Source organism: Phalaenopsis equestris, unplaced genomic scaffold (assembly GCF_001263595.1).
Source record: "Phalaenopsis equestris unplaced genomic scaffold, ASM126359v1 Scaffold000304, whole genome shotgun sequence".
Classification (NCBI taxonomy): domain Eukaryota; kingdom Viridiplantae; phylum Streptophyta; class Magnoliopsida; order Asparagales; family Orchidaceae; genus Phalaenopsis; species Phalaenopsis equestris.
Window position 1 is genome coordinate 166,318 of NW_018164746.1, and position 25,116 is coordinate 191,433.

The 25,116-nt window shown below is 32.9% G+C and overlaps 1 protein-coding gene across 1 annotated transcript in view; it reads right to left on the minus strand.

The window, feature by feature from the left end:
* Positions 1–3,194: 3,194 nt before the first annotated feature.
* LOC110025577 (N-terminal acetyltransferase B complex auxiliary subunit NAA25) overlaps positions 3,195–25,116 on the minus strand; it is a 117,022-nt gene continuing 95,100 nt past the window's right edge. Inside the window, exons 13-24 of the mRNA XM_020726132.1 lie at positions 19,752–19,826; positions 19,435–19,627; positions 14,286–14,379; positions 14,038–14,175; positions 12,641–12,816; positions 12,504–12,557; positions 12,075–12,214; positions 11,725–11,809; positions 10,963–11,101; positions 10,724–10,764; positions 7,861–8,127; positions 3,195–4,133 (exon numbers count right to left, since the gene is read on the minus strand). Coding sequence (XP_020581791.1) covers positions 3,438–4,133; positions 7,861–8,127; positions 10,724–10,764; positions 10,963–11,101; positions 11,725–11,809; positions 12,075–12,214; positions 12,504–12,557; positions 12,641–12,816; positions 14,038–14,175; positions 14,286–14,379; positions 19,435–19,627; positions 19,752–19,826 — 2,098 coding nt within the window. The 3' untranslated portion in view covers positions 3,195–3,437. The remainder of the gene's footprint in view (positions 4,134–7,860; positions 8,128–10,723; positions 10,765–10,962; positions 11,102–11,724; positions 11,810–12,074; positions 12,215–12,503; positions 12,558–12,640; positions 12,817–14,037; positions 14,176–14,285; positions 14,380–19,434; positions 19,628–19,751; positions 19,827–25,116) is intronic.

Here is a 25,116-nt window from a genome sequence, read left to right on the forward strand (position 1 = left end):
CAGCGCCAGACTGGGCGTCGATAGCGATGTTTGACAGAGAAGGTGAATTAAATTAATTGGCCTCTAGCGCCGACGGCTCCAGTGTCGGTGCAGCCCTGTTTCTAGAAGATTCAATGAATTTGGACGTTTTTTGAAGAGCTTTTTTATGCACATATTGGGGAACCGACCTTAGGCTCTATTTAGGGCCAAAATTTGATCAGAACCCCCCCGCACCATTTCACATTCTTCCACTCAATCAGTTTTCCTCTTCGCACGCCTACATTCCACGCCATTTCACACCATTATTTAGTTATTGTCTTTATAGTTTTGAGTTTTTGTGATGAGTTTAAGTGTGAATTCTTCTCTAAGAAGTGTTGGAGATGAAGAGAAATGAGAGATTTCTTCTTCCTACATTTCTTAAGAAAGGCTACAAAGAATTTGCTTTGAGAAAGAGTTTCAGATAGGTGTTGTTTGTTTATTATAGTTGTATGAACTTTCTTTTATATATGAAATTTATGTTTTGTTGTAGCTTTCTCATAAAGTCTGAGTAGATTCTTTTATCTTTCTCCCTATTCTGAGATGTGGTGAAATGAAGAGATAATTTAGATGTGTCAATGTTAAAATTTAAAATAAATTGTGATGGTTTTTCAACTCCACTCTTAATTTACTTTTGGATCTGACCAATTGAATTATTAAAATATATTGTGAAAGTAATTTCATTTGATTTCTGTGAATTTTCTAGTTAATTTATCATTTCAAATTTAAACCTTCCCCGTGGGATAGATATTTGGGATTTAAACAAAAAGTCTTATATTACTTGATAACGATATGTATACTTGCGTAGAATCTTAATCTTAAGAGCTTAACATTATTATTACTAAAATACCACATCAAGTTTTTGACACCGTTGTAAAGCAGAGTCAACTTTATAAATTTTACACAACTATATTCAAGTGGGATCATGTTTTTGGCACCATTTTTGGGGAAGGTAAAGGTAAATTAAATAAATTTGGTACATTAGGAAATTTAGAAAGTATAGATATATATATATATACAAATTATGTGAAATATTAGATCTGAAGGTTTAGTATCTTACGATTCAGAATTAGAATGTATTATTAGAAAAGTTTGAAAACAATAAAAAGAAATTAAAAATTTGAATGTATGGCGAATAACTTAGATAATCAAATAAATGAAAATCGACAAAGATTTTTAAAAGATTGTGTTAATCCAACAACAGATGAACTTCACTTGACTATTCAAAATCCTGAAATTGCTACTAATTCATTTGAGCTTAAACCTGCTATTATCAAAATGATACAAAATGATCAGTTTAGAGGAACACCTGCTGAAGATCCTAACTTACATCTTGCTAGTTTTCTTGAAATTTGTGCTACTTTTAAATATGACGGACTGCCTAATGATGTTGTTAGGCTACTTTTTACTTTTTCATTAAGGGATAATGTCAAAGCTTGGTTAAATTCATTAGCACCTTAATCTATTAAAATTTGGGGAGAACTTATGACAGCAACTTTATATATGCTTAAAAATACAAGAATTTGATACTGCTAGAAGATTTAAATCTCCGGCAACGACGCCAAAAACTTGACAGCGACTTTATATATGCTTAAAAATACAAGAATTTGATGCTACTGCAATAAATTTAAATCCCTGACAACGGTGACAAAAACTTGACAACAGTTATAGATTTGATAAAGATGTGTAAAAAATATTCAATAATTGTAAAATCACACTTATCAATGCAAGTATACGTATCACTCAAGTAATACAGAGCTCTAATGAAGTCCTGGATATCGATCCCACAGGGAGTAATATTAGAGGCTACGAACTAAGATTTAAAAAATCAATACTTAATCACAACAATATAGTTCAAATTGCATATTCTAATAGACAATTGAAATAAAAATGTAATTTTAATAAACTCTTAATTAACTAATTCTACTAATAAAATTTCTAATGTGAAGTTCAATATATATATCAGATAATTGTTTAAAGACAACTAATTATTCTTATGATTTAATAGCTGTATGATTTTAATTAATATAAATCATTTTAAAACTTATAAAGATAATATTTATTTCAAATTAAACTAAATTACTTATATTAATGATTTCATTTTTGTAATATTTTAATTAAACCTAAAAGTATAATATAATAACCACATGAGTTTAAAAATATAAAATGGCTTCAATTAAAAATGTATTAGTACTTCTTTAATAAACGAATAATCACAGTAAACCTGTAGAACCACTCAATTCCTATGTATGTATAACATATCCACCGCCCAAACTTCAATTTATATGAATGAAATGGTGGAACAGAAAAACTTTCTTAATCTAACCTTAGTTAAAATTTGTAGAAGGAAAGCAGCGCAACATCCGAAAATAGGGCAAATTTCGAACAATAACTCTAATAAATGTAAACCTTCATAGGTTGAAGTAAATGATATCATGCAAAGAGGTGTGAAGAAAAGATGTATAAGTGCATAAAAAGCCACGAAGAATGATGGGGATTAAGAGCTTCAATTTTAGAAAAAATTGAAAGAATAAGATTCATTATTTAGAGAATCACGAGTCTTTTTATAATAGTAAGAGGCGCGCCAATATCAAAATAAGCCCAAATGAAAAGAATATGAACATGACCTCATCATTTGCATTAGTCATGCCTCTAAAGCGTTTATAAACACAAACTATTTTATAACATTGAAGTATATTAAGCCTTATATATATATATATATATATACATAAGCAAAAGGCAAGAAAAATATTCTGCTAAAAAAACAAACATTACATATGGTGGCTGAGAGAAACAAAGTGGACAGCTAAACCCATGACTTCTGTAACTGCGCATAAGCCATGCATCCCGACCTGGTGGTTGACATCGACGGTATAAGACCACTTAAGCCAGGGGTTCAAATCCCCTCTAACACAGTTGGCCTTAAGCAAGAGGTACTCGAATTGTTAGGCATATTGGGGGTGGCTGGAAGCTTGTATAATACCTACCCTCTGGTCATCCCCTTTTCAGGAAAAAAAATACATATATATAATCTATATGTAGGTATATATATATATATATATACATACATCCATTCAAACCGCCTATAAAGCTAGAGATACGTCTCAGCGCGCACAAAATGGTTGAATAAATGAAGCTAAAGCCTGTTTAACTATAAAAAGACACAGGCCTAGGCCAATACAAAGATACAAGTAAATTGAACTGCTGACAATAAAAAGTATGCAGGAAATGAAAAAAAATATTTCCATCTAGTTTCCATGCCGCAACAATGAAGATAACCTCTGCGGTAGAATGTAACAAAAAAAAAATAATAATAATAATAAAACATCAAATAATCACACATTCTGTTCTAAAACAAAATACAGAAAACCAAGAGAAACTGCAGCCACTTCAGCGACCATAGAAAAAGGACTTCGTTAATCCTAAAACGACAGTTTCATCAACTCCAACATCTTCAATTTGACAGCACATATATCTTGAAACTTGAGAAGTAATGAAGACTGAGAACTCAACAGTTTTCTTAATACATCAGTAGAGTTCCACAACTGTAGAGATCCAGATATATTTTCTCCCAATTCTGCATGGCTAGAAGATGCAAACTCCTCAAGAATGTGAAGAGTTGATCCCGGTCCTCTATCCTTCTGCATTTCTTTCACTTGACATGACAAAATGTCCAATCTTGAATCTTCTGAACAATTCATTTGATCCTCCAGCCATTTATGAACTTCTTGTATCCCACTAGCTAAGCAATCTATGGATTTGCTTACTACTGCTAGATGGCGCAAGTTATGATGATCGCAAGGACCACTTTTCTTTTTCTTCTTACCTGAAGGAAGCATTGATCTCAAGCAGGATTGGATGACCAAAGCATGCCAACTAAATGGTTCGGTTATCAACTGGACCAAAACTGGAAGGCTACTTCCAGGATTATCCAAAACTGGGTGTGCACACATCAACAGCTCTGAAATACAGTACTTAATCAAGCATTCCACCACATTCCATGATATTAGATTTACGCCGTTTTGATGGAGGAGCAATGGATGATTATGGCTTAAGTTCCATGCATTTAGAAAAACTGCGAAGTTCATAAAATCAACCATCAACTCTGTATCAACATCCTGCATATGCCAAGAGTTATTGCAAAGGAAGATGGATTTTATATTTTTGGATACAACTGAAATTAAAAAGAATTTGATTTGAAATTTTTATTCTTTAAAAAAAATAATTCTAAAGAAAATTAAGTATTGGAAATAGGTATTGGAAAACCTGCGACCAAAAAATAAAAAGAAAAGATGGACATGTTTCTTTCAGTATATGCTTCATTTCATTTCTATTTAGAGGGCAAGCTTGCAAACAGTGGCTAACCTTTGATATATAATGGAGGTTCTCAATTTAAAGCAAATACTTAACCTCTGTAAATATAGAGCAAAAGCAGCATACAAGAACCCCTGCATTGACCAATGCATAGGGCATGCGTAACATTTCTATTTGGTTATCTTCCTTTTTATTGAAATGCGCAAGCTACTCCACTTTTACAAAAAGATGGAAGGACTGATTTTGTTTTCCTTTTCCCTTTCCGTTAAACTAAATTTAAGAGCCGTCTCTCTCAGAGAAATGACTACAATTACACTTAAATTTTCTACTTAAAATCCTAATAAAAATTGAGATATTAATCACTTTTAAATTTTAATTGAACTAAGAACAATAACTCAAACAGTTGACAGCTTTTCATAATTTACAATATCATCACCCAGAAAAGATTTTCAGAGTCTTCTTCAAGATATTGCAATTTATTGTAATTTGTTTTATTTTTTATTTTGTTTTATCTTTTATTTTATTTTTTATTTTCTCTATGTGGTACTCAAAAGAATCTATTAGAATTTACTCCAACAATAATTCTAACCTTTTATGATACTCAAATTAAAGAATTATTGTTTATTAAACAAAATATCTACCTTGCAATCCTACTTTTGCACCCTATAGTAGGAATATTGATATAATTTATCATAGCTTTGAGATAATACTTAGTGCACTTTTCTTCATAGTTCATTCAATGATGCTTTATTCCTAATTTTGAGGGAGAAAATGTATAATAAAAGGTTCGTGCAATATGATGAAAATTTCTCTAAAAATTCCCTTCATCGTCCTTCTATATTTAAGATCATTAACGAATTCCAACATTGCATATGACGATATTTGATTTCGAACATTCCTCATATTTACATGACAACAAAATTACATGGAGTACAATTACTTATATATTCAAAACTAGGAGCATATGTCTATTATAACCATTCAATAATATCTTTTGAAAAATTCACATACATACCACTCAATTCGTATTTATTTACATATCTAACAGTTAAAAGTTATAACAGGAAATAATTTATTCCTGTGAGAATTTATAAGGAATAAATATTTACTTTGATTGAATCTATTTCTTTTCCTATTTTTATCTTGTTTCCTTTATCTTCAAATAATTATTATGAACTGATTAATTGGAGCTGGTAGGTGTTATCTCTTTCCTTTTCTGTTATCTCCTTTTTTATTGTCTTTCCTATTTCAGGATTCATGTAATGTATATTTATAATCCCTTGTGATATCAATAACATAATTCCACATTATCCTGATTTTCAAATGGTGTAAGAGCCTAATTTTGTACCGCTATCCCTTGTGATATCAATAACATAATTCCACATTATTCTGATTTTTAAATGGTGTAAGAGCCTAATTTTGTACCGCCGGACTCCTTTCCTGCCATCCTTCGTGCGGGAAGGGAGGTGCACTTGTCTTAATATTTAAACAGCAACTTTTGATTCTTCTCTCCCTGTAGACTTGGCCTGCCTTCCCAAGCTAGAAGCTTAGACTTTGCCGGCCTCCAGAAAGCAAGCAGCAATTTCTCAATATTTTTTCTTCCTGCTGCTTTCCTTCCGTAGAGATCTATTACATGGAGAAATTTCTACTGTTGGCTGCCCAACAATTTTTTTCCCATAAAAAACTATTATATATCTATCGTATAGATCCATAGCCGCCGGTTCCCCTAGTTGTCGCTGTTTTTCACCCTAACTGTCGTCGGTTCCCCTCTTCCCTACTGGTTTTATAAACGTTGTTGACACCGATTCTTGCAGTACGTAATTCCAGTCGTCAGACCTCCCTTCGCTTAAGAGTCGATCCCTGAATTCCAATCTTGGACCTTGTCACGAGAGACGTCCGTGAGATCCTCGTCAAGGGTATATTGTGTGGCAACCAACCGTGGATTACTACCAACCTCTCACCGGCAACCACTCTCGGCAATATTTCTGTCGGACCTCTATTGGTCTGCTCTCCCTCTCACCGGCGATCGTTCTCTGATGAGTGATAGCTTCTTTGTTGTCTCTCCCAGCCGAAGAACTTTCCTGTTGTTCTTCCCCGCAGGAGCTTCCCGCTCTTCTTCCCTCCATGACCTTCCCGTTGTTCTTACTTGGAGGACTTTCCCGCAGGAAAGAAAGCTATTTTTTCTATTGTTTTTCCCAGTTGCAGGAAATAATGCAGATTTGTTCCGGAAATGCAGCTCTGCTTCCTGTAATTTCCTACTGCTCTTCCACAAAAATCCAGCATTAGTTCTTGCAGCCTGATCAGTCGTCGACCCTTTCTCCTGCAATATTTTTCCCTTCTCAGCGCAGGCGTCACGGGGAGCTACATTTCCAACAGTTTTTTCTTTTGTAGCTTTCTCTGTCAGCAGAAATCTCTGGTGTGACTTGCTTTTTCTCTCTCTTGTGAAAATCTCAATCGACAAGCCGCCACTGATGTTTGAAGAGCGGGACTTTCTCTTTTCAGTGGCACTCTCAACTGAAGATAAGCTATTTTCCTAGATAGGTCTCTGCAACAAAGGTGGACAAAGGTGATGAGCTATTTTTTGCCATCCCCCCCCCCCCCCCCCCCCAATGCAAGTTTCAACTATTATTGCTTCCTGTAGGAAATTACAGTTACAGCCTCCTCCATAGCGTCTTTCATCATTTCACATATGTGGATTGTAGAAACGAAGGGAATCTTCCTACAAAGGAGTTGATTGTTGGTTTGCTTGCAAAATGACTTGAAAAAAGCTACTATAGAGGCAAGACTGGGTGTATCTTTGAATGGAATCCCAATAGTCGACCTACATGCCCTTCTCTGTCGGTTTCTTCCCTGCTGCCGGAAATCTCCATGCCGGTCCTTCTCTATGTTTTCTTTATCACCAAAACTCTCTCTGCAAACTTCTTCTTTGTAGAAACTCTCCTGTCCAGCAACAACAGGGGCAACTAGTTCTCTCCCTATAAGTTGAATTTATTTCTCGCCTATTTTTTAATGTTTCCTTTTATCTTTAAATGATTATTATGAATTGACTAATTGGAGATATGAGGTGTCATACCTTTCATTGTTTGTTATCTCCTTTTTATTTTTTTTCCTATTCTAGGATTCATATAAGGATAAATTATAACTTCTCGTAATATCAATAACATAATTCCACATTATTTTGAACACTAACACCGAAATTTTCAATTTTATACATATACTACATTTCATATGCAAGAAACCATGTATTAAACTATTTAAAAGTTAAAAAGTGGTATCTTTGATGTGATATAAACGATTTGAGTGATATAAATATAAAAAACAAAGTTTAGCCGTTAGATATGTAATTACATATGAATTAGGTGGTATGTATGTAAATGCCCAATATATATTTTGTGCATCAGAAGTAAACGAGAAGGCGCCAACAAACCTTTTCCAAAGCGCTTGCAAGCATTCTATTCTCTCAAGTTTCCTTATGCCCCGGCAGTCAATAATGATAAAAAAAATGCAATAAAGAACTACGAAAAATCATACCTTCAAAGACCTTTGACCATTTGAAATCTCATAGATCAGCTTTACAGCATCATCAAATGACAGACCGACACTCGATGCATATTTTTCCAGTAAAAACTTGAACTCTTCATTGCTCTTAGCATCTTCTCCAGGAGCGTTAGATTCAAAAGTTTCCTTCAGTGAAGTGGAAGTTGAGTGAATTGAAAGGTAGATCAAACGAGGAACAAGAGATTTACGTGCAATGACCTTCCTCACTAAGCCGTCGTTCTCACAAGCTTGATGCTTAAACTGGAGATAAATATAAGATCAAAGAGCATAAATTAACAAAAACTACATGTAATGAACAAAACTCAATCCATATTTATCAATGCAAAATCTGAAAGTTAGAACATGGCACTCTCCAACATTTCTTCTTTTGTTCTGCCAATATTTCCTGCACAAGCGCATTGTCATCCTACTCTAAGGCGTCCTTTGTTAACCTCACAACAATGACGGAACCAGTTGATATTTTTAACAAGTAAAAAATAGGCGCTGCTGTCCCCATTGTTTCCCTTTTTCTACCACTCTAAATAATGCATCCTTGGTTAACCTCAGAATGATGACTAAACCAATTTATATTTCTAACAAGAAAAAAGTAGGCGCTGCTGCCACCATTGTTTCTCTTTTGCAGCCACTCGAATCTGTCACTTCTACCAGCATAACGTTAACTATTTGTAAGTGAAAATATTCTTTATAATTTGAAATGTTGGTCCAATCTGACTGGTGATTGAGTTCGTTTAAAAAAAATAATCTGAAATATTTAAATATTTGCGTATATATACCTACAGTTGGAATAAGCAATGAGAGCAAGATTCAAATTCACTGTATTTTTAGCATCATGGTGTCAACAGCCATATTGTCGCTTATTATGCACCATCAGAGAAAATATAATACAAGCATAAACCAACAAGAGCTGCGTTCGGCATTGTTCTTTTCATTTAGCTGTACTGTGCTGCATAAAATTGCGGTGTCATGCCACTTAAAACTGTAGTGGATAACTATTTCCAAAAATTAAATAAAGGTCGTTGCCCATGGTCATGAAAGTATGTAGTTGCTATGTAAAAAGAATAAAAAAATAAATAAATTGAGGATGAAATTAGTGTTACTAGAATCAATATAGTCACTATTTAAAATCTAGTAAATATTCTAATTAATATTGGTTACATAAAAAGATGTATGAGATTTAAAATGATGAATGAGAAAACATGAATACTATTGTGGATGAGGTTAGAACGAAATTAAATTATTATCCTGATTCTTTTAATAAAAACTTATTAAGTGATGAGATTGATAGGGACTTTTGAATTAGTTTTAATATAAGTGACTTGGTATGTTTTTATTTAAATAGACGACAATATGAGTATGAGAGTGATTAATTATATCCAACTTATTTTGAATTACTATATTATTATATCTTAATTTATCATTTGTATAACCATTCTTATTTTATGATTTGATCTTTAAATGTTAACATTTTACATCTTACTTTGAACAATTTATGACTTGCTATATTAGGATATTAATATGTTACATTTTAACCAATAACTAGGTTAGTATGTTAATATGTTACTTCATACTATATAGTTTGAATTAACTATAATACTTTTTATTTTACACAATTTGTTGATTTTGAAACATATGACTCAAGACATACATCTCATCACGAGGAAAATAAGTGCCCCATTACACATTTGCATAATTTTAAATTTTGTATGATACATACCAACAAAAGCTTTACTTTTACAAATCATATGCCAAAAAATCTATGAATGACTGTATCCTAATTGTATATAAACTCATCAATTGAATGCCCTAAAAATTTTTTGAATTCATAAACACCCTCACATATGTTTCAAAAATACTTTCCTTACACAGGATCATGTCCAATCCTTCCATTAAAATATGTAGTTGTATTGTATGAGTATACAATCATGATAAAATTAAGGGCAAACTAGATATCAAAACAAAATCAAATAAATAAATAAACTTGTTTGGGTATGCTTTAACCTAAAAATAGTATAAAATTTTCAACCTATCACAATAAGGACATTTGTTACAATTGATATATCGTTTATTGAAACAAATCTTAATTTGAATATCATCTTTAGAAACATGAAAACTGGAATGTAGTTACTTCAAGAAGCATTTTTTTAAATAAATTTCAAAACATTTTAATGATGTATTTGTCATGTAAATAAAAACTTATTTCAAGAAATAATAATAGCTTAATATTGAATGCTTTTAAAAATAACTATAAATCCTAGACAAGATCATCATTATGCCAATAGAAGTGGAGAAAATATGAAAAATATCTTCGGACAGATATATACAAGAAAAGTATCATCTATTGGAAAAGAATCTAAGGCTTCGTTTGAGATAAATTTTCATCTCCGTTGAGTTGAACAGAACGGCAAAAACATTATTCGATGATGTTTGTTATATTAACTGAAAAATGCATTTCATTTGAATTCCAAAATTGAATCTAATTTCCTTTGGCAAGTTACCACAGAAAAATAAATGTGTACGAATATCAAGTATTTCATAGAATATTATACTATTGTTAATATACTTCCAGAAAAATAAATTTCTCCTGAAACTTACAAAATAAAATGTTCATATTGAACTTCTTTAACACACAAACAATGGGATTATATAGTTTACTGATAAAATAGCATGGTAAATCAACTTTCTGTTGGGTTTAATAAAAGCCTTCATAAAGCTATCGAACATCAATTATATGCCAAACAAGCCATGAAGAATGCAGTGACAAAATAAAACTAGTTTCATCATTTATTTTATTTTCTTATTCTACAAATTGCCTCTCAAAATAGATACTAATACATACCAAGTTCTCTCGAGAGCATACTGATGCTCCTTCAAAAGGTTCTGTCAGACAAAAAAGGGAGAAGCAAGTCAAAACACCTCCAAGACGTAAATAGTAAGAAGCCTAGTGTAACATAATAAGAAAATAATTACCAAACAGTTCTAAAACTTCCATTAAAAAGCATGGTAAAAATATATAATAAAAAACTTGGTTATTGAATGAGTTAAAGAAGGTTGACTATTTCAATATTGACGAACTACCTGAAAGATAATTTACATGAGAACTAGGAGACCACCAAGGTCGAAGCTGAAGATCTTCATTAAATGTCAAGGAATTTAGTCTCTTATCACTTGACAGCTCTAACAATTGCATTCCAAAGTCCAATTTTTCAAGAATGCACTACAAATATTTTAAAAAAAATTGTTAATATTACACCAATAAGATGTTGTTACGACAATATGTCAAGGGAAAAGGAGCAGAAAGGAAAAAAATTATGTGAGGAGCTCCTAACACAAATGCTGTCAAGAATGATTTCTTGTTGTGTCAAGTGATATTGATTATCTATATCAAGTAATTTTATACTTAATTGTCAATCAAAAAAATAATGATGATATTTACAGTAGTTTTGAAGAAAAAAATAAAAAACTATGAATACATATACATAAAATATAAAAACATGAAAAAAATGCTAAATGCCATTTATCACAACAATAGACTAAACTTAACCACAATTGCGCAAAGAGCACCTGAACTTCTTTTCAAAAAGGATAGGGTGCTGGTGCCACTTTTTCCCCTCCATGCCACCAACAAAAAGCATAAAACCCACACCCCAATGCCAAGGAACCAGAAATTTAGGGGAAAAAACAACATGGTGGTTATTATTATTGTTCTAAATATAAAAAATAAAAAAATAAAAAAGCATGACTTTTCCATCATTCCACATTGAAGATAACCATGGTGCAAAGAAGCTCTACAACAAAATTTGAGGCGGTCCTAACCTTCGAGAATAATAAATATGTTACCTCAGCTTCTTCAAGGGTAGGCCTATTATACATCCCTAACATTATGTTGATCTCCGTATCTACTTCACAAGTTGAATCATGCGGACTTCAAAAAGAAAAAAATGGCACGGCATGAAATGAAATGGGTTCAAAACTACCCTAACCACAATGGAAATTGCTCAAATGATGCTCATTCCACAAAACCAACTTGATTGATTCATTCAAAATTTTAAATTCACATAAAAGAAGATTGACATTGTCCAAGGCATTGCATGACAAAAAGGAGTAAAAAAAATCTACCAAAAAAGTGAGCAAGCCTTGCTTTTTATGTGAAGTGGACGACACAGACGTGTTCAGAACATCGAAAATACCAAAAAGGAACACCAATATTGTCATATATGCTGCTTTTTTCCATTATGAACTCTTCATGAATTGACTTGAGTATATGCAAACTATACATATTAGATACAAAAGCTTTATAAGTTGATAATTTCTCATCAGCAATATAATCCTGGAAAGAATAATTTGTGAACTTTCCATGTCTTCTCAATTGAATTCCACCTTCCTTAGAACTTCAAAGATGTGTGAATTTTGGTTTGGTAGTGAACAATCCCATGGTTTCATATTATTTTTATCCTATTTAGTGAATTTCTCTCTTAGTATACACACGTAATTCCTTGTTGTCAATCTCAAGTGAGATGTTCTAAACTAGTGGAACTTGGGAGATAATGGTTAGAGGGAAGGAGAATAGGTTGTGATGATTCTAGATTTATGTTAAAAGAATAGCTTTCCTTGAGTACGTATAGACCTTGATGCAATTCAGAGTAGTGAATCACTTTCTTCAAATCCAACACCTGAATTTCACAAGAATTAAGAATTTAACAACACAGTTCAAGTCATGTGTAAGCTTGTTAATTGAAAGTAAGTTACAATCTACTTGAGGAACATATAGCATAAAAGAGAGCTGAATATATTTGAAACCATTCGCTTCTCCTTTTGCAAAAATCCTGAAGTGAAATCCATTGGCAAGTCTAACAAATTTGGAGTCGGTGAACTCTTGATAGTTTGTGGCAGCACGAACATCTCCATTCATGTGATTAGAAACACTTGAATCTATTATCCAAGGTGAAAACCTTCCATCATTAGCGAAATAGAAGTAGGAATTGATACATTGGCTTATCAATAAGTTGGTAGGCCGCTCAATTATGCTAAAAAAAGTTGCTTCAAAACCTCCAGTTATTCCTTTGTGAAGAGGCTAGGGTTGGTCGATCCCTTCAAACAAAGCATCAGCATGGGCCTTACTATCTTGGTCTTTCCTGCCTTGCTCGGGGTTCCAATTTGCATATTTGACATGTAGTTTCCAGCACTTGTTCTTTGTGTGATCAAACTCCTTGTAATGTTAACACAAGAAACAATTCTTCTTTGGCTTCGACTCGTGGGTGGGATTGTGTGTGATAAGGCAGAGCTTTCAGTGTTAGAAGACTCCACACTTCTTGCCATTATGAGCTATGTCCTACTTTCTTCTCTACTTGTGACTTCAGCAAAAGCTTCCCTAGCTGTAAGGAGGGGCTTCATTCCCATGATTATTTCTCTGACCTCATCAATGTTCTTATTCAGACCAAATAAGAGCTTGATCACCCTCTTCTTCTCTACTACTGTTTTATACAACATAGCAGCTTGAGAGCACTCCTATACATAAAGTATCATACATATATAACTATAACCAGTATTTAATAAGTGTGTTGAAATATTGAGTTAAATTTAACTCTTCTTATCGGAGCTCATGTAGTTTTGTCTCGATCTCAAACAACTTTATAGTGTTTTCCGTACTGAACAACTCTCACGAGTTGCTTCTTAAATTTTCTATGTTGACTTGTGATGCAAAAAAATTTTCTTCAATCTCTGTTACCATAGAATATGATCCTAAAACTTCCATGAATGATAGTTAAGATCAGCGAGCTCGGGAGCTATGTCATCTCCCTTGAGATGTTTCCCTTTTTCTTTTTCATAAATATACACAAACACAGGTTGAGACCATTGAAAGAAGTAATGACTATTTAGTTTATGATTTGTTATAAAATGAGAGGGTTACGGGGTTTTTTGGATAGCATTCTTGGTTTTTGATTTAGAACTAACCTCCAAAATAGAGATAGACATCATGTCGTACTTTGTTATAAGCCCTATGCACGTTTAATGCTTCATAAGGGGAAGAAGGAATTCTGGACTGCTTCTTGCTGTGATGCTAGGCCGCAGTTTGCTACAGGAAATTTGGGACAGTGCTCAGATTTCAGTTTGCACATATCCAAGAAGATGGCCCTGCAGGGAGAAGATCACTTGCGGGAGAAGACTCTTGCGAGAGAAGATCTCTGCAGCGAGCAGCCTGCAGGAAACCTGGCTGGAACTTGGAGACGGCCATGTAGGTTGAAGATACACTTCGTCTTGAAAGCTTGTAGGAAGGACCGCCAGAAAATCCTGCAGGGAGGACCGCTTGAAAAGACAAGTTTTCACTACCGGGAGAGGGAGAATTTTGCAGGGCTGCGCTAGCTGCTACCAAATCCTACGGCTGCTCTAGCTTCTGCTACCTGCGACTGATCTTAGAGTAGCTTGCAGATAGACAGCTGCAAGGAGAGGAGCCAGTGGAGGGCCGGCAAGGACTGGAGGCTGCAGGGAGAGGCTCTTGCAGAGGAAGGAGAGTTGGGGTTTATTTCCAGTCTTTGATACCATGAAGGAAGGAGGAGAAAACATCTTCTCTTTTTTTTAAGCATCAAATTACAACTCTTCTTCTTATATAATACATTAGGGTGAGGGCAAACTTAATTACAACAATTACAACTAACCAAATATAAAACAAGTCAACAAAGAAAGAGATATAACCCTTCTTTGAGGATAAAAGAGAATTAAATTAAAATAGGAAACTCAAAACTCACACTAGCTATCATCCTCTCTCTAAATAAAGAGCGTAAAATCCTTCTCTCTACACACAAATGCTTGCATGGATGCACATGCACCCTATATATAATAAAAGAAAAAAAAAATTTGCAAGCCAAAAAGGGTGAAGGAAATAAGAGATAAGAAAAAAAAAAAAAAGAAACAAAAAGGGAAAAAAAATAGTGTGTACTCCTTGCCACAAAAATCCTATTGCCTTGTCCTCAACCTTTCGAATGAAGGTTTAAAAAATGCAGCTCAAAAAACTCACAAAATCTTGTTTGGAATGCATTTAGCGTGACAGTCAAAACTTTTGTGCGTATTTGCTAGCGCAATAAAAGAAAAATGTTGTAATGTTTGCGATGTAGCAGCTAAACCAATGCACGTTTAATGCTTCATAAGGGGAAGAAGGAATGTTGTAATGTTTGCGATGTAGCAGCTAAACCTAATAGAGCTGTTCATAACATGGTCCAAAACTTCAAATATACTTATTGAGTCGTGTTGCTCTAACACGGTAAAGAAATCCCTATCATATGTTTCATGCAGGTATCTTATGCCATCTTTCTTGACGTGATGGATTTAAAGACAATGTTTGTGATGTCTTACAGCACAAAACATGTGTTTTCTTTTTAGCATGGTAGGAATGCTTAGTATTCCTGTAGACGCCCCCATGCAATGGAGACAGGAAGGTTACTAAAATTTTCAATGAAGGAGCCAACATAGCATCCAAGAATAACATAAATTTTGCTGGATTTCTATAAATATTACTTGAATAGCTGAAAAAATAAAGTGCAAAATATAAAATATAAAAATGAAAATCAACAATCTAAATGCAATGTCTGTCGCTATGCAAGGAACATAAATAAATCCACAACGGACTTGATAACTCACCAACGAGCATATATACAACATTTCAATGAATGCTTGAACTACATTACAAGTTGATTCGAATGAATTGAAAAGAGCCAAGAAAGAGTCCGTATGGGACTCCTAGTGAATCTGAAAACTTGTTTATGGACATGAACTTCTCATTGAACACTCAGAATTTAGCAAATAATGGAATGAATGTAAGCAAGTTAGACTCTTTAAACACAGAACGAAAATCTAGATCAACCCCATTTGTCATCAGATCTGTACATGCAAGCAAGCAAAAGACAACCTTGTAAAAATTCAAAACAAAACTTGCACATATTCTAATGACAAAATATCCAAGCAAATAATTAAATTTGAATGATTATCATGTCTAGCACATTCTTTTAGAAGCATACATAACCCAAAAACACGCTCAATTACATGCAAATGCTATATATTCTGTAAACTGAACATAAAGTTTATAAAAATAAATATATCCATATGTGCTCTGACAAATATATTAAGCGTCTAAACATAATGACTGTGAATACTATGCAAACCAAAGGAAATATGAATTCAAGCTTTCCTAGCTATGAGAACTATGCGACTACTTCAAAGATGCATTTCTTTTACAAAAATTGCAAAGTTTTTTTTTTTTCAATTAAAACGAGAGTATTAGCATATTCAATGATATTTTCGAACATGCCACAAATTCAATCCTCCACATAACAAGCATTTGAGTTATCAAAACTTGCAAAAGAGCGTGATACATAAATTCATATTTTTTGCCTAATACAACTAACCCCTCCTTACAGAATATGAATCAAACGATAAAGATCTTGAACTAAAATTAAAATATCGGATTATCATGATCTATTTATTAGAATGATCTATTTATTAGAATAGTAGAATAGCGAACTAGGACTATATATGTATTACAATATACAATACAAAGAAAATAAATAAGAAAAAAATAGAAAATAAAAGAAGGAGGATTTTCAATGCAATATATAAAAACATATATCTCAACGGCACATGTGTTAACCACTTTATGTTTTGGGTGTTTACAAACCTTAAAGTTTTCTTTTATTTTCCATTTGCAAAAAGCCATAAATGGATTTTTATGAAGAAAATTCACTTAAAAATGAAGCACTTTATATGATTACACTATCAGTAAAGATAAAATTGACATGGTCTGCAGAGCAGTGATTTCAATATAAATTCAACCTATATAATCATGGACTCGGTCTTATACAAGCAAAAGTTAATAAAATCTAAAATAATAAAATAAAATCAAGCAAATACCCCGATGATACTCTTGCTGATCGGAGAGTCTCAAACGGAGGGGTTTTCTATTTTCAAAATGTCTAAAATACTAATATAACTCATGTTGAATACAAATCAATAAAAAATTACAAACTATCTCAAAATAGATTATTAGAATGTAAAAATTTTCATGAGTAATTTACTACTTTAAAATGAACAAAAAAAATCATCCGCCCTCCACAATAGTTTATTAAAAGCAATAAATTTAAGATTAATCTAAGTTTATAAAGAATCAATATTGTATTATGCATACTTTTATGGTCATTCTTGAATAATATCACATTAGTAAGACCGTGACATGTGGCATCTCATTATATGATTTTGCAATAAAATAGTACTAGACGAAAAAAAAGTAGATATTGAGCTCATGGCCAAAAACAAGATATCCCCTAATGGCTAAGCCTTCATTAAATTGTGAATCATAGAGTGCACCTCAAAATACACAAAACGTTATCAACTAAGGCCCACTTATAATTGTCCTCTTGAAGAAACATTCAACCAAGTTTTATATCTCCTTCATGAGCAACGCAACCCATAGCTACTAAAAAGATTACTTTGATCAAATCAAGTTGGCCATCTCTTTTTAGTGAGTAGACTAGATCCCATGATAATTGGGGACAACGAAACAATGGGATCCCTTCACCATCTGCTCAAAGCTAAAGTGATAAAGTTCATCCATCTAAAATTAAACTTGCTAAAACTACATGCTAGATATACATACTAACCTTAATCAACAATTTTCTTCAGTCAATGGAGATATAATTAACTATAAGAGCTTGCGTTTACAAGAGACCTAGAACTAGATCATGAAGTCCTCATAAATGAGAGAATATTTTGAATAGTGTCTTATCTAAGAATCAAATATCCCTTCTAAAATTTTGACATGGAAGACAGATAAAAACACACTTGAGTCGGACGCGAACTTACAAAGCCGATACTTTTTTACTTTACAAAATTGTAGATTAACTAAGCCTTTAATTCCTTTCAGATGCTTTTCATTGAAAACAAGAAGGCATCCATTGCCTTCCAGATTTTCTCTTTGGACAATACCTGCTTTCCTAGTTTACAATCAGTTCCTATTTTCCTTCTTGGATCAGTGTCATTGCCTGCCTTAACTTTCCCACATCTTCAAAGACAATCTAGCTGCAATTATTCATGTAGTAAATTTAAAATTTCAACGATGGCCATTAAAAAACACTTGCACATGTACAATACAATATTTTGGCTTACTTATTTTTTGCTAATGTTATATAAATACTAACAATATTTTCACAGAAGATTCCATTACTATAAAAAATAGTAGATATTTTAGCAAGAATGATAATAGCGTTAGTGAGAGGAAAAAGATGAGGAAGATAAAAAGTGTGATATCAATCACTCAAGCAAGCAGAATTGTAGTATGATAATTAGTTTGCAGGGAAAACTGGTACTAAGAAGGCAAAGATGATAGACAAACAAAAAAACAGAAATATAGGCTATTTGTTATTTAGCTAGGGCATTCGCGTTGTGAAAGTTTAGATGTAAGCCAACAATACAAACACTATGGGCATCAAAGCAAAAAAAAAGAAATGTTAAGTAAAAGAAACTATGAAATCTCCAAAGGAAGTAAAAAATGCTGGAGGCAAAAAATAGGAAAAGAATGCACAATACTTGGAATCAGATCAAAAAATGATTTTACATATCATTTCATCCTCAAACAATAAATACTTAAAAATAAATTGATTCAACAAGAAAAAAATTAAATATTTATTATTAAGCTTTTCTTTTCTTTTTAATTCTATTTTGATGTGGGTTTCCGGTATTCATTAAAAAAGCAAATGCACTTTAAATTTAAGAGCACTGTCACACTTGTATCAAAATGTGGTTAGAGCTGGAACAATCAGTGGTCATCAGCATCAATAACACAAACACCATTACATCTAAGCAATTATTTCCCGGGAGATAAATGAATCAAGTCGTATATTTCATAACTTTAAAGTTAAATTATAATCCAAAACACAATATTGAAGACGAAGTGCAAAATATAGCACAACATTAAGGTTAAACATCAACTAACATAACGGAAAAATCATAAAATGATAGAGCCAAAACCATGTAATGCAAGTTAGAATTCAATATATGAGAAACAAAATGCTGCTTTTTATGGAGGAAACACTATAATCTGACATGCATGCATAAAAATCATTACATAGAAAAAGAGTTACACAATTGAATCACACTAATGGACGTGGAAAAATATAAGACTAAGAATTCAGCTATCATGACGCTTTCAATTTCCAAATGAACAAAATTCAGTAAACCAGAGATTTTACAACCGATGAAGTTTTCATAATAAATCCCATCAATGACAGAGCAGCAATAGTCTAAATTATGCCAATGGAATCAAGTTATCATAATAGGTCACCTGAATTTTAAAATGAGCAGGAAGCAAATTCAATTTTTCAGTTGATTTTTGCTTTATGAAGAATGAACTGTGACCATGATAATCTAGAAAATTGGGTACTGAATTAAGGAAACAATTTTTGTTACCATTCAATTTCACAATGCAATAAGCATAAAATTTAAATAGAGAATAACTGGGACATAGAAATTGAAAGGGATTATTACAGTGATGATACAGCATCATACTTTGGAGTAATTACGATGGCGATAAGCCAAAAAAGTTAGATCAGCAGCTTCTCTTAAATAATCATCCATAAACTTGAGATAATCTTTTAGAAGAGCAGAGGTTTCTGAACAAAGGGGTGACACCAACAACTGCGGTACAATATGGTGGGATACAGTTTCAAATAAGATGTTCTTTATATCCAGTGTACCGTACCTGAACAAGAAAACAAAAATAACATAGCGGCATTTCAAGTGCTGATGCAGCTATATAACTTGCTAGAAAGCTATACAAAAGATAAAATCAGCAGAGCCACTATTTGATTTTCTGAGAATTTTACCATTCATATGCCAATGGAAGTGCATTAACGTACGAATATAGATGCACCAAAGAAAATTTATATTGCCAAACATATCTGCACAACAAATGAAGAAGGCACACGCTAATTATTAGGTAGCTCCAAAGAGAATGATTTCATAAACAAGAATGTGGCTCTAGTTCTATTACAAATATAGATGAGCAAGATTGTAATAACATTTTACAGTATTTAAAGGACAATAGAGACAAGATCCATAGCATAATAAGCAGTTCGTTGAGGCAAAAATTGAAAGATAAATATTCAAGTTTTTCCTAAAATGTTACTAAAATCAAAAAGACAAAACAGTTAGTAGGTCATCATTAAAACTAGTAATGAACCAAAACTGAAAAGACTACTACAACAGCTTCATGCCATCATTTTGCATCTCCTGTAATAATAGCTTTGAAATTTAATGCAGGCCATGTTAGAATTTTTGAATGTAAAACCATAAATCCCAAAAAAAAAAAAAGTTTTAAAAAAACTATCTTCTAGGGAAATTTTGACAATCATTGAATTAAAAAATTTAAAAATGGCCACATATAGCCTTAAAAAAAAAACCAGCAATATTTAAATATAAAACTTCAAAAGGTTCCCCTGTTTTGTACGAGGGCTTGCATTATAACCTGCAAAAACATTATTGAATTTAGAATAGTATAAAGAAAATTTAAACATAGATGTTAAAATATATAACAATAATTCTATTTTGCAAAGAGAATTTGTAGGTACAACGCATTTTAATTAGGTAGCTATGTATAATACTTTTCAAGTATCGGTCATTAATTTGTGGCATTAGTTGAGCATTAAGGTAAATGAAACGATACGCTCCACTTTGATATGATTTCTAAATAAAGATGGGGCCCACCTACTAAGCTTTAATTTTGTTACCGATTCTTTGATGGGGAATAATAGATCTTCTAAACATTAAAATAGATTCTCCTTGGAATAGTAGATCTTCTCAAAATTAAAATGTGTTACCGATTCTTTGATGGGTAATAAAGGATCTTCTCAGCATTAAAATATATACTTCACTCATTTCTAAAACAAAATTCAAATTCCTACATCTGATAATGCTATAAAATATTTTAATTCCATCCCTACTCCTTATCTTTCAAAATAGGATATTATTCATATAAGTTATAGTGTGGATACTCCTCAACAACATGGAGTCACTGAAAGGAACAATAGACATATTTGAGGTGGTGTGCCACTTAAATCATTAGTTAGATGTCAAGTAGAGTCCTAAAACTTCAAAATCCACATAATATTCTCACAAAATCCTACCGATATATAGCTCTTTTTCTTTCTGACTTATCAATTATGATTTTTTGTTATTTTGCCTTTGTTCACATCCATGAACACCACATTAAACTTGATCCCAAATCTTTCAAATGCAACTTTCACAGTTACTCTAATAAAAAAGAATGCAAATTTCACTCTCCAACCACTAGGAAAATATACAATTTCATGGATATCACCCTTTTATAGAATCAATCTTATTTTCCCAAATATGAAATTGGGTGATGGGGGTGAAGCCAAGAGAATATCATATTTGGAATTTTTTTCAAGGTATTATAGGCATTTTTCTTTCAACAAAAAAATAAAAGTGAAAGATTTGTTGTATCAAACAAAACTGCATCTGCCACTACAAGGAATCATCAAAAAACTTGAAATGATGACACGAAAAAATAGGAGTATTGGATCGAACAGCTATAGGTTTGATCCATCATTTACTTACCTCATCTTCTACATAATGAATGAGAAAATATGATAGAACTCATGGCAGCACTGACAATGATGCATGAAAAACCTTTAGCATCAATAAGATTTTTTTAGATAAAGAGATTACTCAACATAAAAATGATGGAAGAGTTGAACACTTGAATCATTTCAACGTTGTAACTAGTTAGTTGTGTTTTGCAGGTATCAAATTCAATGATAAGGTTAGAGAACTATTAATTCTACCTTCATTATCGGACAGTCGGTATGGATTAGTCGTGGCAGTAACTCTTCAGGTAATATAAAGTTGAATTTTGAAGAAAAAAGGGAGTTAAGGATGAATGATGAAGTTTGCAAGAAGGCAGCGAGCGGTGAATATTCAAGTTTTGTGTTAAATGTTGAGAATAGAAGATAGAATACAGACAGGAATGCAGGAAGAGACAGATTCAAGGACAGGAGAAGAATGTTTAGATCAGGAAAAGGAAATGACATATGTGAATGCTAGAACTGCAGAAGGAAAAGTCATTTCAAGAAGGATCGCAAAGCTCAAAGGAAGGTTGGTGGGGGAGACCAAGTCAAAAATCTCTCTACAAATATCTTCACAGGTGAAATCCAAGATTACCCCCTTATCTTATCCCTAGTCAGTATTACATCTTAGATAATAGATTCAGGAGTCCCTTTTCATGCATGTCCCAACAAAGAGATTTTTAAAAACTATACTCAAAGTGGGTTAGAAAATGTATATTTGGGAGAATACAAGATCTACAATATCATAGAAAAGAGTAATGTTAATATCAAGTGATCAAATATAACAGTCTAAAAGCTTAGTGGAGTTAGACATATTCCAATTTAGAAGAGAAATATGATCTCAGTGAGCTAGTTGGCAAAGTCATGGTATATGACTACTTTTAAAGATTATTCGTAAAAGGCGACCAGGGGGCAATGATGATGGTTTGAGAACATTGAAAGCACCCTTTACATGATCAACGAGAAGACATAATTCATTACTATGAATGGAACCAATGTTGATGCAGGTCTTTGACACTATAGGCTAGGCAATATGAGAGAGAAATGTGTACAGTCTCTACTTTCAAAGGACAAAATTTAGGTTATAAAAATTTTGAATTAAGAATTTGGTGAAGATTTTTTATATGGAATGCAGAAGAAAATTTCTCTCCCATGGTGGGTCAATGGAGAAGCCAAAGAAGTTGAAGCTGGTATATACTGACGTGTGGGGTCCTATTCCAGTTCAATCCATTAGAAATTCCTACTAGCTTGTCACTTTCATTGACGATTACACCAGAAAGGTATGAGTTTAGTTCTTACAATATAAATCTTATGTATTTGAAGTGTTTAAAAAGTGAAAGAGTATGATAGAAAATGAGACAAACTTCAAGCTAAAGTAACTCAGATCAGATAATGGGAGCGAGTACCATGATGAGATGTTCATGTAAAATTGTGATTCAAAGGGGATCAGACATGAGTTCACTGTTCCAAGAACACTATACTAGAATGGTGCAGTGAAGCACGTGAATTGAACCATTATAGAGCGTATCAGGAGTATGCGGTTGCATTTAGACATGCCAAGACAATTCCGGGCAAAAGCAGTGAGCACTGTTGTTTATCTGATCAATCGTGGTCCATCAGTACAACCGAAGAAATTCTTAAATGAAGAATCCTAGAGTAAAGAAGTAAATGTATCCCACCTAAAAGTATTTGGTTGTTCTGCACATGTTCATGTTGATGTAGGGTTGAGGGATAAACTTGATTCGAAATCAATCAGGTACATTTTTATTGGGTATAACTAAAATGAATTCGAGTAAGAATTCTGAAATTATTAGAATCAGAATTTTATCAGAAGCTGGGATGTCACTTTCTATGAAATGAAGATGTACAATTGCCCGCCAATTACTTCTAAAGAGTCCGTATATACTGAGATGAAACATATTGGTGATCAGGAGCATGGAGAAAGGAGAAGCACCTAATCAGATAAAACACAGTAAGTTCTACAGTCACTTGTCACTAAAGATAGGAGGTCCGACAAAATTACACAACCAATATAAAAGTATTCACCTTCATTATATTATTTATTACTAACTGATAGAAATGAACCATGGTGTTATGAAAATTACACTCAAGTTGAAAATTCAAAGGAGCAGAAGTTTATCATGGATGAAAAGATGCAGTCAGTGAGATTGAATTGGACATGCAATTTGATGGTATTATCAAATGCAAAAGAGCACTACACAACAAGTGGATCTACGGACTAAAATGGGAGTCGCATATTAGCAGATGCTACAAGGCAAGATTTCTTGTGAAGGGGTTTCAACAAAGGAAATGAGTAGACTATAGTGAGATCTTTTCTCGTATAATAAAAATGACAACTATCAGAGTTATATTTAGCTTAATAGCAGAGGAAAGTCTGCATCTTGAGCTGACAGACTTCTTACATGGAGATCTACAAAAGAAAGCGTATATGGTGTAACTGTGGGTTATGGATTTCCAGAGAAAGAAGATTTAGTCTGCAAGTTGAAGAAGAGTCTCTATGGCTTGAAACAGACCCCAAGACAATGGTACAAAAGGTTTGAAATGTTCATGTCAAACAGTGGATATATGAAGTGTCAGATAGACCACTGCTGCTTCATTAAAAACTGAAAATATTTATATCTTCCTATTTTTTGTATGTGGACGAACTTCTGATTATAAGGGCAAATATATAAAAAATCAGAAACTTCAAAGAATCATCAAGAGAGTTTGAGATGAAAGATTTAATTCCAACCAAGAATAATTTCGGGATAAGAATCAACAGGGACAAAATTAAAGGTACACTGAAGTTATCTAAGGCAGAATATGTTGAGAAGATCTTACAAATGTTCAATATGAAGAGGCAAAACTAATTTGCAACCCCCTTAAATAGTCACTATAAGCTATCTAAAAACTATCATCGAAATCCAAAATAGAGCAAGCACAAATAGGGAGAACTTGGTATCATTTAACAGTTGAAAGTCTGATGTATGCTATAATATGTATGAGATCAGATATTGCACATGTAGTGGGAGTAGTCAGGAAGTACATGGGCAATCCAATCAAGCATCATTGGAAGGCGCTAAATTGAAATCTCATATATTTGAGAGAAATGATCAACATGACATTTCATTTTGGAAGTGCAAAAATTGATCTACAAGGCTATAGGTTCAGATATGGTAGTAGATATAGATGAACAAGAAGTATAATATGGCATGCCATCACTTTAGGGAACACAGTGGTGAGTTGATTTTCGAGATTGCAAAAGATTGTAACACTTTCAACTACAGAAATCGAATACATTGCTATCACAAAAGATAACAAAGAAATGATTTGGTTGTTGAGCTTTATGGCAGAACAAGGTAAGGTGCAGAGGGTTTGAAATCTTCATAATGACAGTATGGTGTTAATCATATGACTAAGAGTGTCAATTTTAATGTTAGGACAAAGCATATTTAGCCGAGACATCACTTTCATCCGTTCTCTCATAAAAAATGGGTCGTTATTCTTGGAGAAGATACATTGCTTAAAATCATGTAAATATTTTTACTAAGATGGCGTTGAAAATTGAAATAATGCTTGGCTTCAGTTTGAGATCAAGAAGCTT